The sequence below is a fragment of the Cottoperca gobio genome, chromosome 8 (genome assembly GCF_900634415.1).
Source record: "Cottoperca gobio chromosome 8, fCotGob3.1, whole genome shotgun sequence".
Taxonomy (NCBI): domain Eukaryota; kingdom Metazoa; phylum Chordata; class Actinopteri; order Perciformes; family Bovichtidae; genus Cottoperca; species Cottoperca gobio.
This window is the reverse complement of record NC_041362.1, coordinates 1,594,091-1,606,387: the sequence shown is the minus strand read 5'-3', so window position 1 is coordinate 1,606,387 and position 12,297 is coordinate 1,594,091. Positions and strand designations below refer to the sequence as shown.

The following is a 12,297-nucleotide window of genomic DNA, read 5'->3' as shown; positions in this document are numbered from 1 at the left end:
GAATAATAGAACCAATACACAATATTAATGTGATCACTCTTTGCGTCAGCACTTGGTAGTCCATTGTTTTTCACTTTGAAACCTGGACTTGTGCCATCTGGATTCTGTGATATGCTGCACTATAATGACTTCAGATAGATTAAGCCCAGAGGTAAGATGCCACTACTATGGCTCTCTTGCTGCGATGTAATCTATCGTGGCCCCTTGGATGTTAAGCAGATATTGCTGACAGACCCGTCTTTCTACTTCCCCTCGGCCTGCTATTGTCACTGGCGGGTTGTAAAATGGGATCAGCAATCTCAACACTTATATAGTGTACTTCTCTATAGTATAGTCATATATATCTTTTTTGTGTGTTTTTGATATGAGATGGCTGAATTCATGAGACCTTTTACAAATGTTTTAAACCTAAACTACGCTACTGCCAAACACCGGACCAGGCCTATACACCGACATTTACATTAGGGGTCGCACACTCAGCAGCACATGACTTTCTTTTCCTGTTGCCTCGTCTGTTTTGATGTGATGATCCAAGATGGCGGTGCACACAGACTCAACCCAAAAAACACATCTTCCAGTTTGTTTTAAAACACTATCATTGTTGTCATATTGCTTATTTCTAATGCAATACAATTGGTTTTGCGCCGTGACGCCGTTGTTAGCACAGTGTCAGCACATGATGTCAACACAGACGTATTACTAAGCAACAGTAACATAACTTTCATCTACCACAAAACACCTGTCAAACAAGTTCTTTTCATATTACACCAGCACAGCAGGAACCAGCAGCTGACTGTCTTGACTATAGGAAAATGTTCATCAGCATTCTAGATCTAAAAGATTAAAGAGACAAAGTATTGAAAACGACATATGGAACATTGACTGCATGGTGGCCCATGACCATAAGAAATTGTTATTTGCCTAAAAAGTATCTAACTATCCCGTGATGCAGAAAGGTGTACGTGTCAATCAAAGGCCTAGTACCTCAGTGGGTAGCTGAAGATTACATTTGGTTTCCAACTGGGACCATCCATATTAATAATGCATGCACTCACTGTTCTGTAAGGCACTTTTAATGCATTCACTACACACCATTTATTAATGTTCTCAACTTCCGTTATTGGTTCATTACTGATGAAAAGCAGTCATTAATTTTAACATCTGCCAGCCTTTGTCATTACGCTTTTTTCTTAGTACATGTCTTTTATTTGGAAATGTATGATGATTGAGTTCCTGTTACTGTTCAAAGAGCAAATGAGCAGCAGGAGGCATTAACGGCTGAGTGACATCTCTTTTATTACCCTGGAGAAGCCTTGCTGATGGCGAGATCATCCATGTTTTCTGAAATGGATGCAGCTGACAGGGGAGCTGTCTACTAACCCATATAAATGAGGGGAATTACTGCAGTCTTTTTGTTCTATTGTCTCCGTGTTTCTCACAAATTAGGAAATGCCGCAACACTCAAAATGGTAAATAAGAGAACTGCAATCTTCTAATTCAATATACATAGCTTAAACTATACATAAGTGGGTAAATCGTTTGTGATTTAAAAAAACCAAAAGGTTTTATCCTTCCCTTCAGAGTTTTGATCCTTCTCGGAGAACAAGTTCATTTGTACTATAGCTGAAAAGAGAAATTACTCATTCATTCAATAGTAAAACCTCTTCCTCACGTATTTGCCAAATTACTTCAAAATGGCAACCATTGTCCCCATCTTTATCCTTTGTTCCTCATCTTCTGCATCTTCATCCATGTCTCTCTTGCTTTTGGTTGAATATAATAGCTTGTTTCTTTCACATAAACATTGTTTCTGCACTTTCTGATTTAGATATAATATCCAGATGGTCTCCGTTGTGTAATGTCTTCAAAGTGCAACATTTAGCAAATCATTATTTTTAATTTGAATCTTTAAAGACCATCAAGTGAATCTTGTTGCAGAGCATGTAACTGTATTTTTGTGAGGTTTTGTGAGGAGGCACAGTTGGTCTCTGTGGCTGAGCCTTCTGAGGGGGGGTGATCAGGCTCCTATGGATGGATCATTGCTGCTAAACCTTCCAGCTTCAATTAAAAGCAGTTTAATGGATCGTATGTGTCACACGCGTAACTCTTGAGCCGTTTACCTCACCTGAGAGCGATGGCTGCAGTGACCAACTTGATCGCACTGTATAAGTTGGAATGAACCTGTGAGGCATTCATGTTTCATGTTTGACCTTGACAAAAATCAAATGCTCATTGTGGCTGATGTAATTAGCACTCACATGACTGTACGTGTGGGCTTCTTTGTGACTGCTCCCAAGAAGATAATCTGTACTTTGAGGGGAATTGTGAATACAACTATTACATTTTGTGATGTTGTAATTACGACAGACTCTGCTGCGGGCTCTGTTTCAACTGATAGATTGAATGTGTAAAATATCGACCTGACAACAAATTGCCATAACAAGATCTGAAAATCAAAGTTAAATGTTATCAACTTGTTGTTATGTTGTGTTCCTTTGTCATGAGCCTCGTAACTTATATCATAGTTTTCCAGATGACTTATAGTACATCAACAAAACATCTTTATTTGTGTTATGACCTACGATGTTGCTGTAGTTTAGACAAGAGGACAAAATCTGATTAGCAAATGCTAAAACGGCAGTGGTGGTAATTAACTCAAGTACTGTACTTAGCCACAAGTTCAAGATACTTTCACTTTACTTGAGGATATCTTCTACTCGACTACATTTATTTGACACTTGTATTTACCATCATGTTATACATTAAAGCAACAATGCATGGAGTAGAAACAGTAGCGTCACCTTGACCAACAATACATTAAAATACTGATGAAATACTCTACAATCTGTGACACAGTATGTTATGCTGTTCGGCAGTACTAATAGTTTTGGGCACTTTTACTTTTGATACTTAAGTAGTACGGTCTACTAGATCTAAAGATCTGAATACTTACATTAGACTGTTTAAGACGAAGAGTGGGACCTGCTTCATCACAGATGTGTGTATTATTTATTCAGTATGTATGAAACTATACTCTCTCACACTCTCAGAGTGATCTGCCTGGAGATATTATACCTCTGTTGCTCCACACCTGCATAAGTCTCCTAAAGCTTGGAATTTATAGCAGTTACAAATCAGGATTATGGCGAGAAATGATGAAAAGTCATTGGTTTGCCCCCGTTAGCGTATGAATTTGAGACCCTATTATTTAGCTTATAACATTAAGAAAATAACGTATGATTTACAACCCAATGGTGGACTGAAGCTGATGGCATCTCTAGTGCTGCTGTTCAACGGCGGCTGGTCTGTATTCATCCTGTGGTTTCTTGTGTTTATTACAGCTCTCTGTTTAGCGGAGGTATCGTCTGTGAGTTGATGACTGTGAATGATATCAATAAGAAATTACCTGAAAATCTAATCAGACTTACAAGTGCACTTGTTTGCCGTGAGTGTATTTCTTTTTATTATATAGACCTGAGTGCAGCCTGAATGCTTGAAATATAGTTGTGGGGCATATTTCATGCAAATGCAAGGGGACATCTTTATTAAATTGCTATAGTTTTATTACTTTAACATTATATTCTGCAAGGGTCCCGCAAGTAAACCCCAACCAGCTCTTTCCTTGAACTCCCCCGTCCCTGCCCCCACACTGACCTTGTATGGCAGGACGACTGCAGAGCCTCCACTGATGCCCACGATGGGCACAGCCGTCTGAGTGGAAATGAAGTCCAAGATCTGCGCCACGGCCTCGGAGCCAACGTTGTCCTCGAACACCACTCCATGGACGCGGTTGGTGGAGAGGGTGTCACAGATGCGGGTGAGCAGTGCCCGCGGGTTGGTGTTGTTGACCAGCACAGTGATGGGGTTCACCTCCAGAGGCAGGTCCATGAAGTTTTCCCGACTTAACCGCCCCTTGATCTCTGTCTGGTAGGCCGAGCCACTGAACACCACTGCAACGTTCACAGCGGGTGTGGGAATCCCGAAGGGCCGTCCTGAACAGAAGGGTACTGTGCAGAACAGCAGCAGCAGCAGCGGCGGCGGCCACCACGGGGAGTCGCTCAAGCAGCCTAGACGAACGCCCATCTCAGTCACCTACTGCCTGGAGGAGGGGTCAGAGTGGAGGGAGGGGTCAGAGTGGAGGGAGGGGTCAGCAAAGGGATTGGCATGTTAGATACACAGCAGTTGCTGTCTATCTTAAATGTTGTGATAATGCGCGGTAATGCCTGCTTGCCGGGCAACCAAACTGCCTTTTGTTTCGAGTTGGCTTATTTTGATCAATGACCTTTTAGCTTCATCGCGCTTAGTGTGCTGGCCAGCCTGCCATAACTAAGACAGTGTAAGAGCCATTAACGGAGCCCAGAATAGTATATTTAGAGTGTGTCAGCGTGTGACATGAGGCTGTGGCCAGCCTGCTACGTCTTAGGGTGGCAGCTGCCACCCTGCTGCTGTTGTATTCTGCGGTCCAACCCAACAGATGGTGTCCAGTGTTTTAATGCAACAAATGGAGAACAAGAGGATTTATCATTTTTCTCTCGTGACATTACTTTTGAAGCTGTTGCTTGATTTTTTTTTTCAGATTTCCAAAGCATTCAAACTTAATCTGCCAAAGGTCTGCAGGCATGTGTTTGGCTATGCTGAGTAATTGACATCCAGTGTCATTATTATGGTTTGTAAGCTGTTTGCCAAAGTTTTTCTTTTCTAGTTTTGAAACTGACATTTGAATTATTCAAACAGCAAAGCCTGCATTAACAACATTTAAAAGAACCCAAACTCTTTGTGCAACATTCCATCACTAATGGACTGGACTGAAACCAGTAACTGTTGCCCAAAACCCTAATTGCTTTGTTTCCTGTCCTCTGGAAGGTAATGGAGGAGAAACGCCACGACAGAGCTTGTGATGTCAAACCCTGTAGCGTTGGTTTAACATTCACATTGTAGCCAGACAGCGGTTTGTGTTGAGCTGTCAGACAGACTTAGACTCTTTGTCAAATCTGTCACAGTAGTGTTTGTGGCCCTGAGAGAGTGCTGCACACTGGTCCTCTGTCAAAGAGATCTGATCCACCATGTGATGGAATCCCAGTGGGGTGAATATATTGTAATCCCTCGGTAATCCCTGCCAGGCGTCATGGCCTACGGCTTGATTGTAGTGTATAAACTTATCAAGAGATTTGGCTACTGCATGAGGCTCAGTGTAGCTGTGTGGCGCACTTCTCTCTATGTTCTACTTCCTGTGTAGGGCGTGAGCTCCCTTTTTAGAAAACATTGCACACAGGCAGGCAGGTAAATAGGCAGGCTGTAAAGAGGTAGGGACGCTAGGGTGGTGCGTCACTACAATAGTTATCATGGGATTGTTTTTCCAGTCATGTCACTTGCTGGACGTCACACATGCGTGGGAAGCTGTACATGCTATGTCCTACATGTGGTTCTCCAGGTAGGCGCTGGCTCGTAAATCATTTTATAAATTGATTAGTCCCCACTGTGAGAGGGCATCTGCCACATTCCTTTCAATGACATTAGCCATGTTTCAGCTGCGACAGCAGTGGAATAGTTTGGGTTAATGGTTTTGATGTGGAGCAACGTACGTGGTCAAAATGCTTAGAAGCTTCGACCTACCATGTGTTTAATCAAGGCAGGGAAACAACTGAGGCAGATATATGAAGGTCGGAACCTGGGGTGGTGCATGTAGAATTAAAGCAAACAGGGAACGAGTCATCAATATATCTGTGACAAGGCTTTGTATTGTCAACACACCTTCTAAATCCAAGCCAACGAAATAACCAACCAGCTTGGGCAAACAGGAGCATCCAATATGACTTATTTAATATTTAGATTCTGAATAGTGCAATCAGCTAAGCTGTGTGACGCAGCTGAATAGCAGATTGGTACTGATTTGCTGGGCCTTGACCCCTGAAACTAAAAGTCAGCTGAACCTGTAAACTGCACCAAATCATAAAGAGGATTTTCGTCTGTGCGTGGCCTAAATCCTCCAAAAAAAACATTCCTGTGTGTACAAGCGCTGAAGGCTTCGCTCTGATGTTGGGGATCAAAACTCTCTGTGGATTGTGCATGACTTTGGTACATCCACGGCAAATTATCACGACACACAGAAGAAGCGCGGTTCTAACAGACACAAGGTGCACACTGTAGTCTGAGCCGTGAGCAGCAGACAGGTTGCTGTGTGCGTCATGACCCTGCTACAAACTGCATTCAGCATTAGTCACACTGAATATTACACATAGAATATTATATTATTCTGTTTTTATCACTTTAAGAGTCATTTAAGGCTGTAGTTTGTCCACTTTTAGATAATGTAGTAGATTAGTAGTATAGCACTGCATTAAATCATATAAACATGTTTGTTTTTTGTAGAAAGTAACTACAAGTGTCAACCAAATGTGGTGGAGTAAAAAGTTAAATATTGTAGAGTAGAAGTATAACAAAGCATATGTAAATAATGAATAATTAGGTTACATAATATCAATTGACGTCGTAGTTCATGATAAAATAAAATGCTACTTTACAGACTTACAGAGATTTTTAAGGTTGTAAATAATTTTCCCTTGCTTGTCTGCAACACATGTGCAGCTATTCTAAAGCTTTTTGTTGATCAGTATATGTTCATTAACTGCAACCAAATACCTTTCAGTTGTCTTTGTTGTTTGTCTTAATGGGCCACTTTATATCTTCCCTCCTGTAACTACCCAGTGACAATGAATCATGTGTGTTGCATGTTCTGTTAACATATTGACACTAAGATTGTTCAGTGGTTGCTCTGATCATAAATAACTACAGCATCTTACACTTTCTGTGTGACTTTACAATTCAAACAGCTGGAGCTGCAAACAATGTGGATTTAAGATTATTGCAGTGTAATTATCACTTGCCTGAGAAGTACAGAGGCTCAACACTGGAAGTGGTTATTACACTCAGACATTTAACTTTTGGTAACTGTAAAGATGTGTTTCAAAGCTTCTCAGATGATGAACAAACAGATAACAACATATTGGTATTCCTCTCGGCAAGCATTTGCACTTTTTCTGTTTTTGATATTGAATTATTGTGTGAAAACTGTTAGCATACCAAAAAGGCAAACAACATACATGACTTTCATTTCTCAAGGTTAAGGGTGAGATAATCCTCACATTCCCTCACATACAGACACATTTACACCTCCAGCAGTGATCCAGCACATTAACACACATTCAATACAGTATGCACATTCCCGAGAGACTTAACACACTTAACCATAACCACCACATGCTAGGGCTGGACGGTGTGGCCAAAAAGGTTATCACAATATCTATTTTTTATTTTTAAGCGTATACTCCTAACGACAGAACCCTAAAGATACCAGAAGGTTAATTATGGTTTATAAGATACACTTATACTAATGCTAGTTAATTGTTTTAATGTTTTAAGTTTAAATTCTGGCATATCTCACACATTGAACCTTTAACCTTTTAATGGTTTTGTGGGGACCAACTTTTTGTCTCTTAAATTGAATCTCAAACTCTCACCAACTACATGTGTACCAGTTATTTGGGCTATTGATAGGGATTATGGCCTGAGGAAAGAAGGCGTTGAGATGGCAGGTCGTCTCTCAGTCTCTGTTTTTGGGGATGTTTGGGAGGTTAGGCCCCACAATGTGACTGAAAAATATGGGTCCCCGCAACATGATCAATACAAACACACACACACACACACACAGCACAGTCCTATCTCCCAGTGGTAGGTTATTTAAATAGCTGAAGTTGTTCTTATAACCTCTAAGGGTCACTTTAAAATAGCTCAAACACTTTCCTTTGTACCGTTCTATTGATGACGAGAACATTGAGAATACTCTAAAAACAGTTTGGATGTAATAACACTTAATGCGAGACAACCAGTAGTAGTCTCTCACTGACACTCTTTGTATTCTCTCCAGAGTTGTTTGACTAACAAACATTTAAGATGTGCTTATCCCCCTCTAGTGGGTGACATATGGTGGAAGCAGTTTCTTTACAGAATTAGCCGCCATTCAAAATAACTTCTGGGGCTTTATTACACAATCACATAATTGTCTTTCACTGTGCTTTCCTGACACCTGGACGTTTTGATAAACTGAGCAGGTAATAATGCAAATAGGACACCTGCATGTTCAGCCTCTACGTATGTTATCTGCTCCTGTATGTTGAATATTGTTGATAAGGTGAATGGGATTTCCTGCACACGTTGACACTTCCTGCTCAATATGTATGGATTTTGCAGACTCAGTGATGAGAATATGGGCGCAATTTAATACACACCTGGTGCAGTATGTTATGTATATTGTAATCTCACATATTGGTTTTCCTTCATAGTATAATTTATTTTCTTATTTCATACTGTCTTTGTTCCTAACTCCTAAACCTGCACATTCGTTCTGTCAACTGTGGGTAGTAAATCTATAATACAGTTGTATACATCTTTATTTAAATGCCATTTCTTTGCTGTGTCAGTAATTGCTGCAGTAATAATAATAATAAATTGTATTTATAGGCGCACTTTTCATTTGCGTAAACAAAACTCAAAGTGCTAAGAACTAGCAAGAGAAGCGGCGAACAAGCAGCGCCAGCATCCTCTCCAGCGTCTTGAATTGACTTTGAAAGTAACTTTCCCACAATGCATTCCCCAGTCTCTTCTTATTATATTCTATATAACTCAACTTCCACAGCTCTTAATCTTCTGATATTGACCATATGAATTTGTGAAGTCAGATAAAAAGCTGCCATCTATTGACGAGCTGCCGCTGAGCTGTCGAGTCCTCCAGCAGATTCCTAATCCAGCTCATTAAACGTAACGCAACGGTAAATACATCTGGCTGAGAAGTGAGGTCTCATCGGCAGCCACAGTGTTTAACGACTGCTTTTATATTCTGGGCTTGACGCCTCTGCTGCAGCTCTTTAACAATGTGCACCTGTCCCGTCTTCTGCTACATGATCAATACACTCCGCCATGCATCTGCAGTACGCTGCGTCTATGGCTCACATGCTGATAAACTCGCCCTCCTGTGTGTCATCATCAGTGAAACTGCTGACCATCCAAACCATCTACAACATCACCTTCTAGGATAATTCCCGATATCGCACCGTGTTCCAAGAGCCATTTAATAACCGATGACCTTTATTGACCTCTATTATTAAACTATAGGAAAACTGATTTGACTTTTCCTTAAACCAACCTTGCCTTATATCTCCCATCCACTTAAGCTACAATGCTGTAATTGACAAAAGCAAAGTCACAAGAGAAATTAGTGTATAAATGAGTAAAGTAGCTAATTAGAGCAAGAAACCAACAGGGACCTCCAGTGAGGATCCGCTGCATCACCGTACAAAATGATTCTATAATAACACTTTATCAATACAGGCTTTAATACACGGCTTGAGAATTGAAATGTGTTGTGACTGTCTTAACGTTGTCCTTGTAGTTCATGGCTGACTTCCTGAGAAAAATGACACCAGTCATTTGTTTTAAACACCCAAATACAACATGTTTATGTTAAAGTGACAAAGATCTCCAGAGGCCTCGTGAATTTACGACTCCTGTCTAGTTATACCCCCATAAAACTTCACAGGGAAGGAGTGGAGGTGGATGGATGCGTTAAAGGCTGTTTATTTCCTGTCTCCTGTCTCCTATCAACAGTCAACATTGGTTTCTTTTAACTGGGATAAGTTTTACTCTCACCAAACCTAAGAGGATCACATTGTCCAGTGCATCTTAACTCCATTCGTAACCCAACGACATTGAAAGGGTTATTGGTTTGTGTAAATGTTCCCTCTGTCCATACTGCTTTTTTTATTCAAATTAGATTTGGCTGGACTATTCGTTTACGTTTCCTCTCATGGACGCCGGTGGTTCGGCTTTTAAAGGCCCATAGTGAAGTTGAGTCGCGGCTCCGGCTGTAGGCTTTGTAGCACCCCTTGTCCGCTCAGTGTGTCAGGGGTCTGCGCCAAACCGACGACTGAGGGGTCACAGACGGAGGATTTAACTCATCGACTTTCCCTAGTCCATACTGGCTGCAAAGAGTTCCTTTTCTAAAGAGGTTTTAATGTAAAAACGCATTTTTATTGTTCGGCTGAAACAAATTTCAGGCTAATTTTGAGAAATCATGTGAGCATTTTCCAAAGTTGCTGTCTTTGAAGTACAACATTTCCTCTTTGAGCTTCAACACCCTGCTTACTGCCTTTGCTATGGAAGAGGAACAACACAAAGAAGGCATTTTGTAGTAAAAATACAGCAACCCTGGAACGGCTGGAGTTTTTAAACAGAACGAGGAACTTAGATTTTGTTTCTATCACTTACATTGGAATTGCTTTGAAAGGGGATCTCTTGAGGGCCAGTATAGACAGGGAACACCTATCCTTTATCCATTTTTCATGGTGATTTGTAAGATTTCAACCTGCCGACAGGGGTTTCACATCAGAAAACACTAACAGGAGTCGTTTGGGAAGAAGGCAAAGTGTTTGGAAGACTTGAATAGAAGTCTTTGCTCAATATATGTTTTTAGAATACGCTACGAATGAAGTATCTGGAGTGGATTTGGTTCAAACAGATTGCGGATTAGAACATTTTTGTTAGCAGTTGACCAAGTAATTGTTTTGTCATCATTATCGATATGTGTCACTATCAACTCCTCATAGCTTTTGTGCTTTGGACTCTTTTAATTTCAGTGTTCGTACAATCTTTACACACTTTAAAGTTTATTAGATATAGCTTGTTAACAGATAATCCATCCATCCTTTTCAATGCAGACTATCCTGTCCAGGCTTTTAGGGGGCTGTAATAATATCCCAGCATGCATTAGGGGAGACTGTGTTGATATCACCCCCATTGACTTACACTTTAAATATTAGAAACTTCTTTCAATACAATGCAACACAAACAGCAGCCTGAAATGAAGATGATACGCTTCCATAACTGTGGGATTTTGCGACTATTTAAAATCATTGTACCATAAATTTGTGACTTTGTAAATTATCCCCAAATTAGGATCAATGTTTTCTGCACTTAACGGATATTTGACCTCCACTCACCATATAATCACAACGGTCACGCCTCTTTTTGCTTCCACTTGTATGAATATGTTTAATTAATCTCTGATAATAAAAAAAAATACAGCCATGCTAATCTTCTTAAATCCACAAACATTTAACTAATCCGTAGAGTCATCAGCATCATAAGTACAGTGAGAGCAGAAAGAGGTGACGAGCCAAAAAATAAATAAAAAAAAGCATCCAAAAATACCCCCAGCTTGACATAGTTGGCGTGTGTCCACAGGTTTGAGTCAATGTCAAATCAAAAGTAATCTTTTGTATTCAGTTTCCCTCCAAAGCTTCTCTCCACTGGTCTAAATGTGATTCATCTGGAGTATCTTGTGACCCATCTCGGATAAACAAAACAATATCTGCAGCCAAAATCATACGTATCTGTGCGCCCGAGCATCTATCTCTGACCCCCCCCCCCCTGCAGGTCCTGCCCGATCGTTTAGGAAATGCTGAATCAGATCATCATAAATAAAGCTACATCTCTTATTGTCCCTGATATCCCGATCGGATCGTTGGACGTTTGTTCAGGATGCAAAAGACACAAGACAAATTGTCCTCAGTGTATAATTTCTCTGTGAGTTGTTTGGCTGCTCCTCGAAGACATTTGAATAACTTTAGTTATATATCTCTACAGAGTCACATAAACATGACACACATCCTGCTTAGCTTTGTCGAGGATTATATTCAAACAAATTAAGACAACAACTGTTATAATAATGAGTCTGGCACAGCTCTACGTGGCCTGACGTTGAGTAATGGAAATTGAGTTCATTAACAATGCTAGAGCAGTTTCTCAAACACCAAAGTCCAGATAACAAACATTAGACGGTGGAAGTCGCAGAGAAGAATGGCCAGAACAACGTCGCTTTTATTGCTTTAATCCCTGACGGGAAGGACAGATGGATAATAAAATGCTCCAAGCTTTATACTTTAAGTATCCCTACAAGTAGCAGACAGCAGCAGTAAATGTGCTTGTACTTTTTTGTTTTGTTTAAATAAACGTGACAAGAAGTTGCATGTTCGCTCCTCATTCTGGACTTCCGATGCTCAGACATTTAGGGAACAAACACTGAAGCCAAAGCTGCATTTAGCGAACCTCTGTGGGACAGCAGAGTACAAACAACTCCTGCACTCGTGCCAGTAAGTTTGCAAATATCTTATCAAATATTAATGCACAGAAGATTGCCCTCCTCTGTATGTGCTTCAATCTCAGAACCTCACAATTATTCATTCA

The 12,297-nt window shown here is 40.5% G+C and overlaps 1 protein-coding gene across 1 annotated transcript in view; it reads right to left on the bottom strand.

Annotated features, from left to right (window-relative positions):
• Positions 1 to 12,297, bottom strand: part of grin2ca (glutamate receptor, ionotropic, N-methyl D-aspartate 2Ca) — a 59,699-nt gene that overhangs the window by 38,272 nt on the left and 9,130 nt on the right. The window contains exon 2 of the mRNA XM_029438738.1: positions 3,655 to 4,099. Coding sequence (XP_029294598.1) covers positions 3,655 to 4,083 — 429 coding nt within the window. The 5' untranslated portion in view covers positions 4,084 to 4,099. The remainder of the gene's footprint in view (positions 1 to 3,654; positions 4,100 to 12,297) is intronic.